The following is a 22,900-nucleotide window of genomic DNA, read 5'->3' as shown; positions in this document are numbered from 1 at the left end:
TTGCATTAATATTATTTATAGTATTGCAAAATGTTTGATTTAAAAAATATTTGAATTTTTTATTTTATAAATGTAAATAAAATATTTTGATTAATAACAATAATAATAACAATAATAATATATTATTATTATTATTTTATAGTATTAGTATTATTATTCAAAATAATGATTTACTTACATTTTAAAAATAAAGTAAACATTATAAACTATTGCATTATTATTATTATTATTATTATTATTATTATTATTATTATAGAGTCATATTGGATAAGGAATAAACTTTTCTCTTCTTATTTTGCCTGTTGAACCCTTGATATCATGACAGGTTCCTCACAGATAATTTTACAGGTGCTGATGAGGGACAGTTTTCTTCTTTCTTTCTGTAGTACCTGACTAAAACAGACTCTGTTCTTGATGATCTTCTTCTCTCTCTGTTTCTCTCGAAGTAGATTTTCTTTTCAACTTCCAAATCCTCCTGTCAGTGGAATATTAACTTTTAGAACGTCTACTTACTAAATTTACATCCCCTCGTGTTAATTAAACTCCTCCTTTGTTCTCGTCATTCGATTTCTCATGCGCTCTCTCTATCTGTGCGGCGCCGCTGTCGTTTTTTACTTATTAGATTAGGTGTTAATTTAATTTGGAGAAGAATGAATTTATCACATGGATTATTAGCACACCATAGGCGCTTTGAGAGCCATCTGTTCAAAAGATGTACACCTATTCTCTGCTCTTCTGCTTTACTCTCTCTCAAGCTGCGCTTTCGTATTTTCAACCGTCTATCTGTATAAATGTGTGAATGTCAAATTAAAGCAGTCCCTCTGAAACCAATTACTGTTTGCTTCTGCGCTTCTTGTTTCGCTCTTCGCGTTAGTGTTTGTCTCCTGCGCTGTTTGGCTGAAGCTCTCAGTGGCCGCAGATGAACTAGGATCTGATGTTCTTCACCAAACTATTGCTTTTTAAGGAATAGTTCATTCACGTTCTTCTGTTGATCTCTCCTGGTCCAGTTGTTTCCTGAGACCGGTCCACGGCAGGGCGGAACCAGACTGACCATCACCGGAGAGAATTTGGGCCTTCAGTTCAAAGACATCCAGAACGGAGTGCGGATCGGGAAAGTGGCCTGTCAGCCCGTCGAGGAGGAATACGTCAGCGCTGAGCAGTGAGTCTCTGATACAGACAGAGTTTCTGTTTTATAATTCAATTTAAAGTGCCCCTGTTATGCTACTTTAAAGGTTCCTAGTTTTGTTTTGGAGTCTCCTACAACAGGTTTACATGCATCCAAGGTCAAAAATGTATATATTTTTTATTCTGGCATGATTTTATAACATATATCAACATAGTGCAAAATGGTATTAAAATTATGTGTAGAAGTCATTGCTTTGTTATGAGAAAGAATGTCCGGAAAAATGAATTTCATTTATGTAATTTGGAGTAACCAATATAAAGGGACCATTTTGGATCAAGTCATGCGGTCATTATCATGTGCAAAGGACCACATGGACCACATGGTCACCTGCAAAGGACCACATGGTCATGAAGCAAAGTAACTAACTCTCTCTTAACTATTTGAAAAATGTATGTTTTCACTCACTCATACGCATGTCCCGAAACATCAGGTCATTCGGTACAACCGCTATAAAACATGGAAAATGTTGTAATATTTTAAAAACTTGTATTAAATATAAAATGTTTGATTGTCCTTTTGCTAGCTAGCTAGATATCAGCCTGTTAGCATTGTTTGAAAATATCGTCATTCGGTATAACCAAAAGTGTCATTCGGTAAAACCGAAATTTTTGGGTGGCAAATTTTGTCCATCTTGTAAAAAATGACAAAAGCAGTGTTAATTTATTATAAAAACCACAATCTCATTGTTAACACTTAATAAAAATTCAAAATGAATTATATCTCCATTATGTTTTTTTACACTTAAATAAAACCTTATTCGTCAATGACCCATAATAGGCCTGTTCACACCAAGACGATAACTAACGATAACTATATTAATGTCCACACCAACGGACAATATAGTTCTGTTTATTCTAAGTGCGCACTGCAGTTTTGTCGTCTGCTGCTTTAAATGCTCGAGCTCTTTAAAGCAGGATGGATTCTGATTGGCTGTCAATGTTTTTATCATTCATCAGCTGTATAAAATTGTTCTTGAAAGTGATTCCAGCGATGTCATTTCTCTGTGCCGTTATGGCTATAGTTGAGTTATTGGTATGGACCCCTGCTATTCTTTTTACGTTTAGAATGATTTTAGAAGTATATTTTATTGTTATTGTTAGTTATTGTCCTTGGTGAAAACAGGCCTTATAGGTCATAATTTTAATATTGATGCATCTTTAGTATCGCTGTAAATCACCATCTCATTGAAAACCAGTGACGTCTGTTTGCTAGAGTCGTTTTCTAACTTAAACGCTTTCAAATGCGTCTTTTAGACTGTTTTCAGTCGTGGTGCTGAATCGGAGTGACAATGACTTTACAGTTTCCTGGAAAAACATACTAAACAAGCATCAGGGTTTAATTGCAAACACAAACTCTTTTCTTATCCGCCGTAAGCTGCATCGGCTGCTGCGTGACACTAGAAATGCTCGACACAGACACAGGGCGGTTAATAACTCGCTGCAGACGGAGACGAGCCTCCCGATGGCATGATGGGAGGGTTTGCTGTCCGTTCCATTAATCACAGAGACCCGTTTTACAGTCCAGCGAGGGTTTTACTGCATCTCATTACAGTGGTGTGTGCTTATGTAGCTCCTGCGGTCAGTGCTGTAACTTGCCTGTCACATGTTCGGCCACTCAGTTATTGCTTTGAACGGTGAGTGCAGGCGGCCGGATCCAGACCCATCTAAGACCCTCATCTCTCTCTTTCTCTCTCTGCAGGATTGTGTGTCGTTTGGCCGATGCCACAGGTTACCGTGTGCAGGAAGCTCAGGTGGAAGTGTGTGTCCGAGACTGTCTGCCGGAGTACAGGGCCGTGTCTCCTAAAGCTTTCACGTTTGTGGTGAGTTTAGTGTCACGCTGACACAGATTTGGTCAAGAAACTACTCACAAATTGATGTCACACATAAGACTCATGTCATGTCCAGTCGCCGTACTTCACGCGGGTGCTGCCGTCATACGGTCCGATCTCCGGAGGAACGAGAATCACCATTCACGGCAGCCATCTGAATGCGGGCAGTGCCGTCTCCATCAAGATCGGACTCAACACCTGCCGCTTCGAGAGGTACTGATCATCTGTTCAGCTTCTCTGAATGTGCTTTAATTTCAGTCAGTCATTTTCAACACCATTTTAACATCAGACATACTTTATTTAAGCTTTAACCTGTTAGGTTTTACACTTTCATATATGTCCCTCATTGTTAACTAAAGCTATTAAAAATATTTTTTTTAATTAGAGTAATGCTGAAATTAAATCAATTATAAATATTAGGAGGAAAAAAAACATAAACAAAAATTAGAATTGTTGCTTTGGACCTGAAAAAAAAAAAAATTGAAGTACTAAAATGACTAAAACTGAAACTGAAATAAAAATAAATTGTAGCTAAATGGAAATATAAAAAAATGTCAAAAGCACATAACAAAATTACTAAATCCTAAACTAACCTTAAAAATAATAAACTGAAAATATAAAATAAAAGCTTATTCAAAATATTAATAAATACTATAATAGTATATAAACAATACTAAAATAATTTTGATTGAATACTTTTTAAATATTTAAACATTATATTTTATATTACATTTTTGCACAAAGAAATAAAAACTTTTATAAGACCATTTAGTTTTTTTTTTTCTTATTAGCATAATGCATCTATTTTACCATTATTCTTAATGCTTATTTAATGTATTATAATAATAAAAAAAAACTGTGTATGTATGTGTATATATTTATATATGTGTGTGTGTGTGTGTGTGTGTATATATATATATATATATATATATATATATATATGTGTATGTGTATGTATATGTGTGTGTGTGTGTATATATATATATATATATACCAGTCCAAAGTTTTTAAAAGAGATATATATATATCTTTTAAAAAACACTTTTGACTGGTACTGTATGTAAATGTGTGTAATATATACACATTTATATATACATATACATATACATATACATACAGTACCGGTCAAAAGTGTTTTTTAAAAGATTGCTCATCAAGCCTACATTTATTTGATCAAAAATACAGAAAAAACAGTAATATTGTGAAATTTTATTACAATTTAAAATAATGGTTTTCTATTTTAATATCCTTTAAAATATAATTTATATCTGTGATTCAAAGCTGAATTTTCAGCATCATTGCTCCAGTCTTCAGTGCCACATCCTTCAGAAATCATTCTAATATGCTGATTTGATACTCAGTTATCAATGTTGGAAACAGTTGTGCTGCTTAATATTTGTTTGCAACCTGTGATACTTCTTTCAGGATTCAATGATGAAAAAAAAGTTAAAAAGAACAGAATTTATTCGAAATAGAATGTTTTTCTAACAATATCAAAAATCAAAGAATCCTTTAAAATGTATCATAGGTTATACAAATATTAAGCAGCACAACTGTTTCCAACATTGATAATAAATCGGCATATTAGAATGGCTGATAAATTCAGCATTGCATCACAGAAATAAATTATATTTTAAAGTATTTTAAAATAGAAAACCATTATTTGAAATTGTAATATTTCATAATATTACTGTTATTTTCTGTATTTTGATCAAATAAAAGCAGGCTCGATGAGCATAAGAGACTTCTTTCAAAAACATTAAAAATAGCAATGTTTTGACCGGTACTGTATATATACACCAAAAAAATCATAACATTTTCTTTAAGCTAAATATGACATCTTATTTTTTTATCTTTCGATTTTGTGGTGAAATTTCACCTGAAATCTTCCCTTTAGCATCTGATAACTGCAAAATTATGGTGCTGTCATAGTACATTATTGTAGAGGTGAAACATGGGTTAATGTATGTCATTTTTATGACTTTATTGTCTCTGGGAAAATATATTATGCAGTAAGTTTAAAATATTGTCATCAGACAGGAACTGGCAGAGGTGTTCAGAGCGACTGTTTTCTTTTTTCTTTGTCAAGTCTAAAAGCAAACAGAAGTGATTGATGGGTTCATGTTGTCGGAGCCCCTCCCTCCACTCATGTGACGACAGTCTTGTCAAAATACATCCAGAACTCGGCAGGTCTCACCAGTGTGTTGTGAACACGGTTGCCTAGGCAACACAGCAACTTCACATACACAAGGACACGCACATAGAGGACACGCACATGCATGTCTGATCAAACATGAGAACAAACCTTCAGACTGAATCTCATCTTCTCATCTTATCTGTCACATGACTAAACGCGCCGTCAGACGCGCATATGTTCGTTTGATCAGATTAAGGTCTGTCATGTTCAGAGCCGTGGCTCTGAGTGATCTTTGAACCTCTAAACTTGATGCAACCTGATGAAAGCGTGTCGTCACACACATGATCCGCTTCACTCTTCTCCTTCAGACACCTTCAGGTCGATGAGTTTGTGCTGCTGTTCTTATTCTGAAATTTAATTCTGAAAGTAAAATGCATTTAAACGAGTGATATAGGTCTATGATCAGTAAAAATGTTCATATATGCGTATAAAATACTTAGAAATAAAAGTATAAATAAATAAAATAATAATAATTAAAATCACATAATTTTTGCAATGAAATAAATTAGCATAATGTTTACTACATTACTCATAGTTGTAATTTAGTTGTGAATAATGTATATGTGTGCATAAAATACATAAAAATAAAAATAAAATACATATGAATAAATGAATGAATACATTTTTTTAAATGAAATAAATTAGCACAATATTTGTGAATAATGTTTATATGTGCATAAAATACTTAAATAAAATACATAATAATGTATAAAATAAAATACATAAAAATGAATGAATGAATAAATAAATTCACATTTTTTTAAAATTAATTAAATTAGCACAATATTTACTACATTGCTCACAGTTATAATTTAGTTGTGGATAACTAAATTCCAATAAATTCTCTCTTTGTCAGTGGCTGATGGCAGATGAAATGCCCATATATGTGCATAAAATACTTAATAAAAAAATTTATAAATAAATAAAAAAAATATTTAATAACAAAAAAGTAGATGCTTGCAAAATGTTTGAAACCATCTGATGTGTTGTAAAGTGTGTTACAGTGTTGAGTTTGATTTGTACTAGTTTTTGACATCAAACTCTCACTCCTGAAGACCAAGAAATTCCGGTTTTCCATGATATGAGTCCTTTAACAGAAGGAAATCTTGAGGTTTTGCTCATGCTGTGTGTGTTTGGCAGGCGAAGCGCCCGTGAGATCGTGTGTGTGACTCCGGCGGGTTTGGGTACAGGCGGGACCCCAGTGATGGTGGACATAAATGCAGCCGAGCTCAGAAACCCGGAGGTGAAGTTCAACTACACGGACGACCCCACCATCCTGAAGATCGAGCCTGACTGGAGCATCGCCAGGTGTGACTCATTACCACATCCTGACATGTTCCTTTAAGTTTGAATCCATGCATTATATGAGAGTGTTTTTTCTGTGAAAATAAAAAAGTCCACTAGTGGCGATCGCAGGTGCTTTAGCGTGAGTATTTGCAGCTCTGTCTCTGGAGGGTTGAGTAACATCACATCATGAAACTGAAGACAGAGAAAACCTGCCAACGGACCTGAACAGAATTGAACTGTGAAGAAGCATTTCACGTCCACAGGAGAGAGAGAGAACGAGAGACAGACATGAGTGAAGAGAGAGAGAGAGAGAGACAGTTGTGAAAGAGAAAGACATGTTAAACAGGTTAATGCCCTAGCCTGAGGAGAGAGTCCCTGGTTAGTTTTTGTGCTTGAAATTGTGGAAATTATTTTACAGCACTCAAAAGCACCGTTCACACACACAAATAACAGCTGTTTCATCTTCACGTCTGTTGTGTACATATTAAATAAATGTGATATTTTTACATCCTGACTAGTAATACTAATTTTTATGTATTTCTATGCAAATTTACAAACATGCATTTTAATTAAAAAAATTTAATATTTTGAAATTATGAACATATGCACTACTGTTCAAAAGTTTGGGGTCAGTAAGGTTTTTTTTTAATGTTTTTGAAAGTCTCTTCTGCTCACCAAAGCTGCATTTATTTGTTTGAAAATACAGTAAAAATGGCAATATTGTGAAAAATAAAATATGAAAATAAAACAAAATATTAAAGTTGAACTTTCAGCATCATTACTCCAGTCTTCAGTGTCACATGATCCTTCAGAAATCAGATTGATTTCTGATTAATTTCTGAAATCTTACTGACCCCAAACTTTTGAATGGTAGTGCACTGCATTTTTAAAATGACATACTTTACCTTCAGCAGTTCAATACATACTCTTAGTGCACAGAAGTGTTCAAATTGTCATTCAGTCAAAGTCTCCACTGGCTAAAGCGGCTTCAGGAGGAAATGAAAATTGGATGGTTAAGAGGAAATCCATGTTTTCTTGAGGTTTACGCTGTTGTTTTCCCTCTCTGTTAGTGGTGGAACCCCGTTAACGGTCACCGGCAGCAACCTCGCCACCGTCAGAGAGCCGAAGATGAGAGCCAAATACGGCAACATCAGTTCTGTCAACGTAAGTGTCTTAATATACAGATTCACTGCTGCAGACTGAAATTATCATGTTATTCTCTCTGTAGTTATTTTATTCTATTCATTATTCTTTCTCCTTCCTTTATCTCTATAGTTATACCCAATAGTTTAGCAACAGTTTGTCCAAAGAAATGATAATAATAAGAAATATGCAAATCAGCATATTAGAATGATTTCTGAAGGATCATGTGACACTGAAGACTGGAATAATGATGCTGAAAATTCAGCTTTGATCACAGGAATAAATTACATTTTAAGATACATTCACATAAAAAACAATTGTAATATTTCAAAATATTACTGTATTTTTGATCAAATAAATGCAGCATTGGTGAGCAGAAGAGACTTCTTTCAAAAACATTTACTGACCTCAAACTTGTAAACTTTACTGTATAAGCTAGTTTTATGGTACTTTTTTGTCTCTTCTGAGCTCTAAAGGAGCAGGAACAGACAAACAAGTGTGTTCAACCGAAGCCCTGTGTGCCTGCACATGTTTTTCTTTGTGTATGTGTGACATTGAATCACCTTTTCCCAGTTTAACCTTTAAAATGTCAATGGCTGACGGGATATAACATAAAATGTCTCTATAAAGCCCAGAGAAAGTCCCGCAGGGCTACCATAACCTTTCCTCCTCCTTGACCTGCTCATCTGAACGGCTCTTGCTGCTGTTTTCCTCTTCTCTACTTCCTGTGTCTTCATTTTATTGGCTCTTAAGCAGTGTTAGTGTCTTCAGTAATCTGTGATGGTTTCCTCTCTTTCTTTCTCTCACAGAACTGCACTGTGCTAAATAACACCGTGATGGTGTGTCTGGTGCCGTCCGTGGCCGGCTCTGAAAGAGGCTTCTCAGAGGTGGGCAGCGGGCCGGATGAGATCGGATTCATCATGGATAACGTTCAGACACTCTTGGTGGTGAACGAGACCTTCAGTTTCTATCCCGATCCTGTTATTGAACCCTTCGGTCCGTCCATGCAGGAGCTCAAACCCGGTTCTCCTCTGATACTGAAGGTAAGAGTGTGAGAGGAGATCTTATACTATATCTTATACCGTTATACTATAGACTTGAGTCAACTGAGGTAGAAACTGCATAGCAACAACCTGGCAACCACTCATTTCACACCTCTCATTTACTTCAGAAAATGTAAAAATTTAGTTCATTAAAATGCTGGTGCTGTGGTGTTGAGGTCCTGTCTCTCACTTCATGCACAGCGTTAAACAATTTCAGAAAAATTACATGCATCGGATTATCTGCGCAATTCAATTTTACATGCAAAACCTTCTGGGTAATGCGTAGTATGAGTTGAGTCTACATGTTAAATGGAGCCCTTCAGTATCAAGCGTCTCTAAATGAAGCATGCAAATATTTATGCATGCTTCTGCCTCCAGGTTTTGCCATCCCATAAGCCCCTTGGGCGGAGAGAGGTAGTGTGTGTTGGAAATGAGTATGGAAATCATGAGGAATTTAGCCATCCTGGTTCACAACAGTGTTATTTTAGTATTATTTATATACTATTATAGTATTAATATTTTGAATTAGCTTTTTATTTTTATATTTTCATTTTAATTTAAGTTTTAATCATTTTTATGTGTGCTTTTGTCATTTTTAAAAAAAATATTTCTATTTAGCTTTAATTTATTTTTAGTTCAGTTTTAGTAATTTTAGTACTGCAATTTAAACTTGTTTTATGTCAGGCAACATTTTTAATCATGTTAAGTTTAAGTTTTTCATCTAATATTTATATTTTATTTTATTTCAGCTTTATTTCACATATTTTTAATAGTTTAACAAGATTAGATTCCACTTCAGATTCTGGCTCTTTACTGATTTAATGGACAAGCTTTGTGCACAAACTGTTTCTACTAACATAGAAACATTTTCAAATCTGTATCTGCAATTACACAGACTGATTTAAAGGGGAAGTATGTCATTTCTGCGACACTAGTGGCACCTAGCAAAATTATAAAAATAAAGCATATTTTCCTTCTGTTTAATCTTTGAAGGTCTAAATACAGAGAAATTTGGCTTACACTTACAGGAAGCTCAATGTCTTTTCCCATGTAAAGCATCAGTCATTGTCCCAGACCGGCTAAACATCGTCTGGCTCGCCTGCTACAGTAGTCACACCCCAAACTCTCTGCCTGCTACAGTAGCCATGCCCCAAACTCTCCACTAGCTACAGTAGCCACACCCCAATCTCTCCACCAGCTACAGTAGCCAAGCCTCAAACTTTCCACCTGCTACAGTAGCCACACCCCAAACTCTCCACCTGCTACAGTAGCCACACCCCAAACTCTCCACCTGCTACAGTAGCCACACCCTGAACTCTCCACCTGCTAAAGTAGCCACACCCCAAACTCTCCACCTGTTACAGTAGCCACACCCCAAACTCTCCGCCTGCTACAATAGCCACGCCTCAAACTCTACACCTGCTACAGTAACCATGCCCAAAACTCACCACCTGTTACAGTAGCCACACCCCAAACTCTCCACCTGCTATAGTAGCCTCACCACAAACACTCCGCCTGTTACAGTAGCCATGCCCCAAACTCTCCATTCAACTCTCCACCTGCTACAGTAGCCACACCCCAAACTCTCCACCTGCTACAGTAGCTTCACCACAAACTCTCCACCTGCTACAGTAGCCATGCCTCAAACTCTCCACCTGCTACAGTAGCTTCACCACAAACTCTCCACCTGCTACAGTAGCCATGCCCCAAACTCTCCACTCCAACTCTCCACCTGCTATAGTAACCACGGCCCAAACTCTCCACCTGGTATAGTAGCCATGCCCCAAACTCTCTACCTGCTACAGTAGCCACGACCCAAACTCTCCACCTGCTACAGTAGCCACGCCTCAAACTCTCCACCTGTTACAGAAGCCATACACCGATCTCCCCACCACACCCCAAACTCTCCACCTGTTACAGAAGCCATACACCGATCTCTCCACCACACCCCAAACTCTCCACCCGCTACAGTAGCCACACCCCAAACTCTCCACCTGCTATAGTAGCCACGCCCCAATCTCTCTACTTGCTACAGTAGCCACGCCCCAAACTCTCCACCTGCTACAGTAGCCACACCCCAAACTTGCCACCTGCTACAGTAGCCACGCCCCAAACTCTCCACCTGCTACAGTAGCCACGCCCCAAACTCTCCACCTGCTACAGTAGCCACACCCCGATCTCTCCACCTGTTACAGTAGCCATGCCCCAAACCCTCTACCTGCTACAGTAGCCATACCCGAAACTCTCCATCTGCTATAGTAGCCATGCCCCAAACCCTCCACCTGCTACAGTAGCCACGCCCCAAACTCTCCACCTGCTACAGTAGCCATGCCCCAAACCCTCCACCTGCTACAGTAGCCACGCCCCAAACTCTCCACCTGCTACAGTAGCCATGCCCCAAACTCTGTACCTGCTACAGTAGCCATGCCCCAAACTCTCTACCTGCTACAGTGGCCTCACCACAAACTCTCCACCTGCTACAGTAGCCACGCCCCAATCTCTCTACCATGCCACGCCCCGATCTCTCCACCACGCCCCAAACTCTCCACCCGCTACAGTAACCATGCCCCAAACCTTCCACCTGCTACAGAAGCCACGCCCCAAACTCCCCACCTGCTACAGTGGCCATGCCCCAAACTCATGCTATATATTGGAATATATGGAATATATGGAAAGAGATTGACAAATCGAGGCTGACTACTGTCAGTTTTGGTGCCTGAGGCTCAATTTTTACACTTGGGGAAGATAAACCCATGAATGGTGTACTAATAATGATCAGTGAACAATAAACTGGGTTAAAAGAATTTTAATGTTAACAGAATGGCTACTGTATTTTAGCATAAACATTCTTACATACTTCACCTTTAATTATTTGAGTTTCAGTGATTCAAAAGCATAACTTATGAGTTGAGTATTTTAGGATGATCTTCTGTATATGATAAGATGATAAAAATAAAGATGTCTGCATGTGTGTGTGTGTGTGTTTCAGGGCAAGAATCTGATTCCTTCAGCTGCTGGTAACTACAGGTTGAACTACACCGTTCTGATTAGTGACAAACCGTGTGTGTTGACCGTGTCAGAGACGCAGCTGCTGTGTGAATGGCCGGACCTCACCGGCCAACATAAAGTCACCGTAAGTGTGTCAGCGTTGTGTATTTCAATACAGATGTGATGATTCCCTTCTCCTCTTCTGTCTTACATCACTCTGCTCTTTCCCACGACTATCACACCGTCTCATTTGTGGCTCTTCCTCTCATTCATCTTTTTTCCTCTGCGTTTCAGTCCATGTTTCTCAGCATCAGATTACTGATGGGAGTTTCTGTCGTTGCTCTCTGGGGGTTTTGGGTTGTATTTATTTACACTGAGTTTGCAAAGAATCTGAGAAGCAGATCTGTATGTACATGTAGTCAGTTTCATCTTTAAATAGCTGTCTTTATTTGCTGAACATGTGCGTTAAATTATATTTTGTATGGCAGAGTTATTAAAACATCACTCCAATGTTTTTTCCCAAGCTGTCTGCTCTCTTTCTGTGTGAGACGAGCCTGAAGGGAGAACGGCAGAGACGCTTTGACCCACATGTTTGTCCTCGACCCATATATTATGACCCATATCGAAGCTGTGTGACAACGAGAGACCACCGTTTAGCTCAGTATCTCGGTTTACTCACGGTATAAAACTTCACACTAGCTCGTTTGACCCCATTAGCCTCCTTAAACCCGGTTAAGTGTGATCTACATTATTAAGACCCTCTAAAAGATGCAGCTTTATTTGAGCAATGAGGAATTATGGGATATATATTATGTGATGCTGTGATGTGCGTTCACAAAGGGATATTGTTGGATAAAAAGTAGTCACATGTTTCAGGAGCTCCTTTTATACTGTATTTTCCCCTGAAGTCCAATTATAATGAGAGTCTTGCACCAAAAACAATCATAGTTTAGTTTTTCATGACCATTTTCCCACTTTCTCTGAAGTTTACAATTAAAGTCACCATGAAATCACAATTTACATTTTTTGTTATTTATGGAATATTGCAGTATTTATTATAAATGATTTATTGATACACATCATGATTTGAATTCATGTGCCTTATCTTGAATCAGAATAACTTCCCCTCCCTCTTGCAGTGACATCTCTTCTCTTCTCTGATGATGAGGGCGGGGCAACCTGTCACTCACACGAGATCCACCAATAGCAAACCACAACCATCCAATCAATTCCCCACAGACAAAATCAAGCCCTGCCCTACATTTGTTCTTGTTTCAGAAGCCGTTTCACTTGGATATATGTCATGATAGGGAAGAAAAGACTATCGCAACTCCCGCTTTCATAACAACTTTAAACAGGCTACATATGTAAATTACCTCTTTCATGATTGGATGACTTTTTTGCATATGAAATGAGGAATAGTGTTAGACAGTCATGTGTTCATGAGCTCATGAATTTCTGAATTGTTTTTACAGTTTAGTCAATAACTACTCTTCGCAGACATTTTATCAAACTATATTGCCACATAAGAAAAAGAAAATTGCTGTTTTCTGTGCAGTGCCAGCTTTGACACCTGTCAATCATCATGTGACGGGCTCAGCGTGTGTGTGTGTGTTGTGCAGGTCCTGGCTGGAGGTTTCCGCTACTCTCCAGGAACTCTGCAGATCTACTCCGACAGCCTGCTGACACTTCCCGCCATAATCGGGATCGGGGGAGGAGGAGGCCTTCTTCTCCTTGTCATCATCATCATCCTCATCGCCTACAAGCGCAAATCCCGTGACGCAGATCGAACGCTCAAACGGCTGCAGCTACAGATGCACAACCTGGAGTCCAGAGTCGCCCTGGAGTGCAAAGAGGGTAAAACAGCCGTCATTTCAGCACACTTTCTTTCATTATTTCGTGCTTTCTTTTGCTCTTTTTTTTTTTCTTTTGCTCTTTTTTTTTTTCTTTTGCTCTTTCTTTCTTTCTTTCTCTCTTTCTCTCTTTCTTTCTTTCTTTCTTTCTTTCATGTTTTTTCTTTCTTTCTGTCATGTTTTATGCTATCTTTCACTCTTCTTTTGCTCTTTCTTTTGTGCTTTCTTTTATGCTTTATCACACATTCTTACGCTCTTTCACTTATTTGCGCTTTCTTTCACTATTTGTTTTGTGTTCTTTTGCACTTTCTTTTTTGTGATTTCAATCTCTTTCCTTTTGCTCTTTCATTCTTTCTTTTTTCATACTTTTCATGCTTTCACTCTTTCTTTTGTGTTTTCTTTGTGCTTTCTATCTATCTTTTTTCGTTCTTTCCTTCGTTATTTTCTTTCTTTCTTTCTTTCTTTATTTCTTCCTTCTGTTCTTCCTTTCACACTTTCTTTCATGTTTTCTTTGGCTCTTTATTCTTTTTTTGTTTGTTTGTTATCTGTTCTCTTGTTCTCTTTCGTTAATTTGTTTGTTCTCTCCATCTCATCACTCACCTTCAATCTTTTTCAAGTGGTTTTCCTAGTTTAATTTTATCATTCTCCTCCATTTTCTCTTCGCTGTCTCTCTCTCTCTGATTGGCTTTATTTTCTCTGGTCTCCTGTTAGCGATGACCTCATGATGCACACATCATTTATCATACACACGCGCGCACTGAACGCCCGTCTCATTCCCGCCGCGGTCACAAGGGCGTGAGACGAGTCGCCCATTATCTGTCTCTGTCGGGCCCGAGGTGACGACCTTGTCTGTCTCCAGACATGGAGAGAGGGATGAGGACAGGGAAGAGAGGATAAAAGAGATGGATAGTAGGAGGTGAGAGTGACAGGTCACTGATAAGTGATGAGACGTCCTCCAAGATGAATAAAAAGAGGCAATAAATAACCACAACATCCAGATTGATTAGGCGAGTGACAGGTGCAGCAGACTGGATTGGAAGTTTGGGAAGGAAAGCATGTTTAAGCATGTTGCTATGTGGTTGTGAGGGTGTTTTCTGGTGTGTTGCTAAATGGTTTCTTGGGTATTCTTGGAGCACATCGCTATCAGCATTAGTACTAGTGATGCTTGACTTAGTAAACGCCTCTAATAAACAGTACTTCTGACGGACTGAATATCTGATCAAAATTCAAGAAACACTTTTTTATTATTTGCTTGACACCGAGATTCACAGTTTCTCTGACTCTGTTTCCAGCGTTTGCGGAGCTACAGACTGATATCCATGAGTTGACTCAGGATCTGGATGGAGCTGGAATTCCGTTCCTGGATTACCGCACTTATGCCATGAGAGTGCTTTTCCCTGGAATAGAGGACCATCCGGTGTTGAAGGAGATGGAGGTACGAGCCCTACAGACGTGCTGACAGATTTAACCCAGGCTAATGTTAGTCCAGAAGTGAACTAACCCTGGAATAAACCTAGGTTTATTCTGCACTACTGTCATCTGATGGAGTTTGTTTTTTTGCCACGGTTTCCTTTGGCTTGCTTAGTTGGGGTTTGAAAGACAAGTTCATATTATCGATTTGACACTATTGAATGAGAACAAAACTGAACAGTATTGAGCTGAAAAATGACACTATTGCCTTCTGTTAAGCTGCCTTACAGCTGAATTTGAGTTTGTTTTATAATTGATAAACTTTGCAACATTTGCATTTTTTTTATTGTTTTTGTTAGTTTATTATTTTATTTACCCTAACCTATTTATTTAACCAATTATTCATTTTACTCTATTTTATTTATCCTAACCTTATTTATTTATTTTATCCTAACCCATTTATTATGTTTATTTACCTTAACCTATTATTATTATTATTATTATTATTATTATTATTATTAATATTATTTTTAAGATTTATCTTTGGCATTTTTGCCTTTATTTTTTATTTATCATTATCATTTATTGTTGTTGTTGTTGTTATTATTTATTTTATCATTATATTTGTTTATCCTAACTCATTTATTATTATTATTTGTTTATTTATTCTAACCCATTTATTATTATTATTATTATTAATATTTGTTTTTTGTTTTTTTTACCTATCCCATTTTTTATGCACAGTTATTGAACTGACTTGAATCAACACTGAACTGAATTGAGCTGAATAATGACACCATTGACTTCTGCAGAACAGCTTTATAGCTGAAATGAATTTGTTTCTTATTTGATGTAATTTGCAACATTAACTCTGTTATTTTCCTGTTTATTACCGTGAAGCTGCTTTGAAACAATCTGTATGATATAAATTGCTAAATAAATAAATGTGACTTGACTTGATGTTTTCATGTGGTCTGTAGCAGTTGGATGAAGTGTTTCTCGTCTCTGTCTCCCAGGTGCCGGCGAATGTGGAGAAGGCTTTGACTCTGTTCGGGCAGCTCTTGAATAAGAAGCACTTCCTGCTGACGTTTATCCGGACGCTAGAGGCTCAGCGCTCATTCTCCATGCGTGACCGTGGGAACGTGGCATCTCTCATCATGAGCGCCTTGCAGGGCGAGATGGAGTACGCCACCGGCGTCCTGAAACAGCTGCTGTCTGACCTCATCGACAAGAACCTGGAGAGCAAGAACCACCCCAAACTCCTGCTGCGAAGGTACAGCATCTTACTTGACGTTCAAGTTCCCATGTCACACCTGGTTAGGACACGGTGTTAATGGACATCGTGAGTTTGACTTCTAGAGGTCACATTTTCTTTCCCATCATTCATTTGCTCTCCATCCCCCCGTTTCCTCATTTTGCCCTTTCGCGGCCGTATGTGGTTCATCCCTCTGTTTCTGTCAGATGATATTACACACCTGAACACACACGTTCCCTGCAGAGCATGAGCGTGAGGGAGGAGCACTGCGGGAGATGAAGCTCCTGGAGGAGACGTGACAAGACCAGGAGAGATGTGATGAGAGATTGAGCGGGAGAGTCAGAAGAGTTTATGACTTTAGTCTAGAACATAGACATGGTGTATGTCAGTCTTACATCAGTATCACAAAAACAAATATCACGTCCTTCACTTTGGCTTTATTTACCATGGATGTTTTCCCCAAAATTAAAAGGAAAAAATTATATTTTGCATAAAAAAATGAAGCCTGTTTTAGGACCATTAAGACTTTTCCGAATTGTAACATTATTTGCATGACAATTAAGCAATTTTCATACTGATTAGTGGTTTGTTTAATCAGTTCATTTACAAAAATATACAACAAATGCTATTTTAATTCATCTATGCCATTACAGTAATGAGAATTTGTTTAATTGTCTTGAAAATACTGTCACTATAGTAATTGTCATGACAATAACGCACAAAAACCCAGTGGTTCTTAATATTTTCTTTAAACAAAATATAATCTTTTAAATACATTTTATTTATTAATATTTTTGTTTATTTTTATCTCATTAAAAAAAAAAAAAATAATAAAAAAAAAAAAAAAAATATATATATATATATATATATATATATATATATAAAACCATTTATTATTGTTTGTTTATTTATTTAGCTTAACCCATTTATTATTATTTATTTATGTATGTATGTATTAATTTAGCTTAAAAATTATTTATTTATTACCCTATCCCTGTTACTATTTTTATTATTTATTTCATGTAACCATTTATTATTATTATTTATTTATTTATTTATTTATTTATTTATTTATTTATTTAGCTTAACCCATTTACTATTATTATTATTATTATTATTATTATTATTATTATTATTATTGGAAAAGTAAATTATGACCAGGTCATGTTCTTGACATGTTTTGAGATTCATACCCAAGTCATATTCATGTGTGGCAACAATATCTCACTATCGACATTGAAACTGTCAGTAATGATAATTCTGTCTGTTTTAAATCGACTGTACTGATCTCTCATCTGATTTGGCTTCCGAGTGATTTTGTTCCACTGTAGCTTCTCAGTTTCTCTTCTCTGTGACATGACAAACATCACCTAACGATCAAATAAATGTGAGCAGTCAAATCTCAATCTTTCACCCCTCCAGGAACGTTTCCAGCACAATATTCTCAGTTTTTTTAATAACTCCTCACAGTCTGTGTTTCACGTTGAGCTCTTGTGCCTTATCATTCTCCTCTGCATCTGTCTTGGCATCAGAACGAGTGAATAATTCAACAGAGATGGTAAAAACAAACATATTTCACCAGATTCCTCGTCTACGCCTCCTCTCGCACGCCGTGAGCAGATTAGCGCTAATAAGGTCCGTTAATTACCAAGCCGTGTAATTAGCCTCATTCCGAGGGACTTTTTTCGGAGGGTTGTTATTGTGCGCCAGGTTTCTGTTTAATGACAGAAGATACAGAATGTTTTTAATTGGTGTTTTCTTAATGAAGTTTAGTGGTTTGCTTTGCGAGGGAAGAGAGCAGTGCTTTGGTTTGTTATTAATGCTAAATTATTAGCGTGTGTGCTTTGCGCTCAGGTCCTTTGAAGGTTTTTCCCGGAGCTGCGTTCACCACCGCTGGTGGAATAATTCAGCCGCGGCACTTTGATGTCAAATGGGAGTTTAATACAACACCCCCCCAAAAGATGTTGGTTATCAGAATAGCTGTTTTTCTTGTTGTGAGACTTGGGAAATTGGGAAATGAAGAAGCCTTCAAAGCATCTCTCTCTGCTCTTAAAGGTTCCCTGAGGGACTCTGACACCCAAGTAAATAAATCCTTGACATTTATTTTTTTACTCCGTTTCCCCCTCAGGACTGAATCTGTGGCTGAGAAGATGCTAACAAACTGGTTTACTTTCCTCCTCTACAAGTTTCTTAAGGTAAGGTGAAGGAACTGGAATGAATTACTGTATTTCTGTGTATCTTGAACGATGTTAAAAAAGATTTATCAGCTGAAGGTGGTTTGCTGGTCTTATGCTGGTCAGTCTGGTCTGGTTTACAGGTTTTAGAGAGGTTTTGGACACTTGTCAGGCTGGGATACCAACTAAACCAGCCATCTTGTCAACAAAATTATTGATAAAAATATTAGTTTAAAAATTATTTTGATTTTTGATTTCATATACAATAACAGCGTTAGATGAAATAAACATTTATATTGTTATTTTTAGTTTTAGATTATTTTTAGTTGACCCATTTCCATACTACTTGGATTTTGAATGCACCAAAGTCAAGACGAAATACACTTTATGATGATCATTAAATATATTTAGATACTGTTTTGGAAAAAAATTAATACTTTTATTTATTAAGGATGCTTTAAATTGATCAAAAGTGACAGTAAAGGCATTTATAATGTTACAGAATATATCTATTTCAAATAAATGCTGTTCTTTTGAACTTTCTATTCATCAAAGAATTCTAGAAAAACAGTTTCCACAGTCAGTTTTCAACATTGATAATAAGAAATGTTTCTTGAGGAGCAAATCAGCATGTTAGAATGATTTCTGAAGGATCATGTGACACTAAAGACTGGAGTATTGATGCTTAAAATTTAGCTTTGATCACAGGAATAAATTAAAATGTTAAATCTTTTCACATAGAAAACAGTTCTTTTAAATTGTAATATTTCACAATAGTTTTTACTGTATCTTGTGTGTGAGGGGGTGTGTGTGTGTGTTTTTTTTTTTTTTTTTGCATGGCAAAGTATTGACCAAAGTAAGGGAAATTTTCATCAACAGACAATGATTAAATGACTATGACTAAAGCCATACCTGAAACCAGCAAACAACTTTAGGCGGTTTTAAACTATTTTTCAACCGTGACCTGAGAGAAAATGAATAAACATTATGATTTTTAATTGCATATTTGAAGTCCAGACACATGCAGCCCACTTTCTGTACCAACATCATGTTGCCCTTGCTGTTGAATTCATATTTCTCCTTGGGTTTGTTTGTGGCTGCATCTTGAGATTCAGATACAAGACAGACAGGTGTACTTTATCAGTCTCCCTGGGGAAGTTCTTTATTACAATCTTTAAAAACCTGCATTAATATAAAGCGCTTCCATAAATACACACTGGAGTGAGAGTCAATTCGTCTGTGTGTGTGTATGTGTGTCGTCTCCTGCTGCTCATTAACAGCTGTGTGTTTAATTATCCCCTGTGCTAATGAGCCCAGCGTGGCAGGGCCAGCATATGGATGGGCCGAACCTTCATGCTACGGATCCCAGTGAGGGACACAAGAGACAACAAACATCCAGCAGGAGTCACGGGCGGCTGTTTGTCGCTCAATGTTTTCACCTGAGAGCGTGAGCTCTGCTGATTAAAGTTGTCTGAGTCTTATACAGTTTAATTACTTTGGGTAATTAGCCATGAGATTTTTAAGACTGCATGAAGCAGCGTTCATTTATAGAGGACCTATTATGCTTTTTTACATGTTCAACTGTCTTTAGTGTGTAATGTTGCTGCTTGAGCATGAAAAAGCTCTGCAAAGCACAGCGGGAGTGTCTCTATATCAGTGTGCACTGTTTCTGAACTCCCTGAAACGCCTCCATTGTAGTCTTGAGTTTTCTTCCAGGAATGAACACGTCACAATTTTCCTAATTTAAATAATTCCTGCCCAAGGAATACTCAAAATAAAGAGGCGAGGCCTGGTTGAGATAGTTAGTAGTGTGGAGAAACTCGTGGTTATGGTAAGGGGCGGGACATTTCCCAAACACGCTCAAAACGCTTGACCAATCACAACACACTGGTCCAGCTGATTAATCAGAGCACATTGTGCTTTTCAGAAGGAGGGGCTTCATACAGACAGGAGCTAAACAGAGTGTTACTGACAGACTAGGAAGAGAGGAGCTGCAACAATGTCAAATATGGGAAAAAAATTATGTTTTTTGAACATTCAAGCATGAAAATCTGTTCTAGTAGAGCCCAAAAACAAAATCAAGACATTGTAAAAGGGCATAATATGGCCACTTTAACATAAACAATGTGGCTTACTTTCAAACTAGTTTCCTGAACACCCCTTCTGCCATTGGTCAATCAAAATGATAGTCCCGCCCCCAAACTCTCACCATTGGTCGAATCAGTTGTGTTAAACAAACAAATCAATGTTTTGAAAGCAGTGTTACAAATTTTTTTTTTTCTACAAGAAGGTATTTAGTTAAAAAAAAAATTCACACATCACCTTTAAGAAAGTAAAATTTGATATTATATTGTCTTTAAAGCCTAATGCACTGATCTTGTGGTGTGTTCTGCATTCTCGTTTGGGAACATTTCTGTCAAGCATCAGAGACAAACTCTCAGGAGACAGACGGCACTGATAGAACGAAGATGATGATCAAATTAGTGAGACCGAGACGAGAAGAGCAGCAGTTGTAAATGATGAAAGCCAGAGAATGTGTGTAGGAGGAAGAGACTGAGTAAAACGGAGAGAGAGAGGCGTGTGATTGGCTGTTTGACACCTATCATGCTCTGAAGTGTTTTCCAGCTCTCTCCTCCACAGTCATTAGCCTTCTATTAACCCTCCATCGCTCGTCTGTTCGCCTCGGGTCTGTTCACGTGCCCCGCCGCTCATTTCCACGTCTAAACAGCCGTTTTTACATGGCTGAGGCTCCTGGGAGTCACAGGATTCTGTGTTTTGTCTTATTTATTTTTGTAGGAGTTGCACATTAGCTCTTCAAGACATTTCAGAGTTTGAAACAAGCCGTTTGATTGTGTTTTTACTCTCGTTCAAGTGATCAATGAGAGTCCAGTTAAATCGATAATATTACTGAATACTACCTTGCATATTTACTTTGCATGGGTTATTTTAGATCAGTGAAATAGTAATAGTGAAAGAATTTTACATGATGTCAGTATTGCTACAACTGCAAATATATATGATCAGAAACCAAATATGAAAGCCAACTATAAATATGCCAGAGAGCAGAAACATCATTCATTCAAAAGGTATTGAATTATATAATGAAATAGGTAAAATTAGGGATTTTTCATTATTAGTGAGATAAAGTGGCTGGAGTAGATGTGCAAAAATAAAAACAGGGCGTGGCCCACTAACAGTATATGACTTGCACTCATTTCATGGTCACAGAGTGGTGGAGTGCTGTGAAATGGGCAGAATGAGAGCGAGAGGCACGAGTACAAATATATCCACAAGTGTCAATCATTGGGCAAAGTGGAGAAAATGACTACTATTGGCAAAATTGGAAGAATGGATGCTGCAGACACAGTTATCCAATGGTGGAAAACTTCCTCGATCACACAGTTATGGAGACACTTTATTTATAACGGCCCACAGGACCAGAAATTGATGTCATTTGGGACGCGTCCCCAGATTGTCCTGGTGTCCACATTTTTCAAGACTTTTTATAAACCCCAATTCTCATATAAACTGGGCTGTATTTGAAAATCCATAACCATGGAAAGTGCATTGGGAAAAAGGAAAGCTTTTCAGGCACATATAATTTTAAATATTCATGAACACTTATTCACTTCTCACAAAATGAAGCAATCTTATGTTGTGTAAATTCCATGATGACCGGCCATTCGCTATTAATATTACTGCTGAGTGAAACTCAAAATGGCATGGTGCTTTTGCCAGGATGAAATGGAGAAACTGAAGGATTAATTTACCTTATACGGTCCTAATTTATAAGCAAAAGCATGAATTGGCTGGTTATAGCTTCTCCTAGAGTCAGACAGGTGTGCATGCATGAGTTATTTGGGTCTGTTTTGGGACTGTTTTAGGACAAGAAACTTTCTATTATCTGACCCTTAAATATACAAGTGCTTCCCTTTGAGTATGTCTTCATGTGTTATTCTGAGGTCTAATCTCACTCTCTAATATCTGTCCTGTGTGTTCAGGAGTGTGCAGGTGAGCCCCTCTTCATGCTGTATTGTGCTATAAAGCAGCAGATGGAAAAAGGGCCCATAGACGCCATCACCGGAGAGGCCAGATACTCCCTCAGTGAAGACAAACTCATCCGACAACAGATCGACTACAAAACACTGGTCAGTGACTCCCAGTTCAAAATCAACAAGCAATGGTTCTGAATGCATCTGAAGCTATGACAGAATCTTGTCATAGTTGTCTGTATTGCTTGTTTTAAGTGTTAAAGTGCCCAGATAGTACATGAAATGTCATGTCTAATAGGGATTTTTGCAAAAAGTCTGCAGTTTCAAAGATCAAAGAAGCGATTCTGAACTGCCTGAAACGAGTTGTCAGTAATTCCAGTCTTACTTCCTGCTGAACCTACGTAGGTTTGTAACTCATTTGAATAATGCCAGACTATGGTCTTCATTAGCTGTCGGTGAACATTGTCTGCTTTGCCCCGCCCTCAAACACCATAGTTGTTACTGAGACTGGAAGAGTTTGCTTTGTGTTGTACATGTCGAGAAG

General features: G+C 37.5%; 1 protein-coding gene across 1 annotated transcript in view; it reads left to right on the top strand.

Annotated features, from left to right (window-relative positions):
- Positions 1-22,900, top strand: part of plxna1b (plexin A1b) — a 137,444-nt gene that overhangs the window by 101,863 nt on the left and 12,681 nt on the right. The window contains exons 13-24 of the mRNA XM_051896889.1: positions 1,008-1,159; positions 2,885-3,005; positions 3,091-3,227; positions 6,352-6,519; positions 7,569-7,662; positions 8,451-8,684; positions 11,674-11,817; positions 13,295-13,529; positions 14,818-14,960; positions 15,952-16,208; positions 18,319-18,385; positions 22,366-22,512. Coding sequence (XP_051752849.1) covers positions 1,008-1,159; positions 2,885-3,005; positions 3,091-3,227; positions 6,352-6,519; positions 7,569-7,662; positions 8,451-8,684; positions 11,674-11,817; positions 13,295-13,529; positions 14,818-14,960; positions 15,952-16,208; positions 18,319-18,385; positions 22,366-22,512 — 1,899 coding nt within the window. The remainder of the gene's footprint in view (positions 1-1,007; positions 1,160-2,884; positions 3,006-3,090; positions 3,228-6,351; positions 6,520-7,568; positions 7,663-8,450; positions 8,685-11,673; positions 11,818-13,294; positions 13,530-14,817; positions 14,961-15,951; positions 16,209-18,318; positions 18,386-22,365; positions 22,513-22,900) is intronic.

This window comes from Ctenopharyngodon idella, chromosome 6, assembly GCF_019924925.1.
Source record: "Ctenopharyngodon idella isolate HZGC_01 chromosome 6, HZGC01, whole genome shotgun sequence".
In the NCBI taxonomy this organism is placed as follows: Eukaryota; Metazoa; Chordata; class Actinopteri; order Cypriniformes; family Xenocyprididae; genus Ctenopharyngodon; species Ctenopharyngodon idella.
This window is presented reverse-complemented; position numbering and strand designations above follow the sequence as displayed.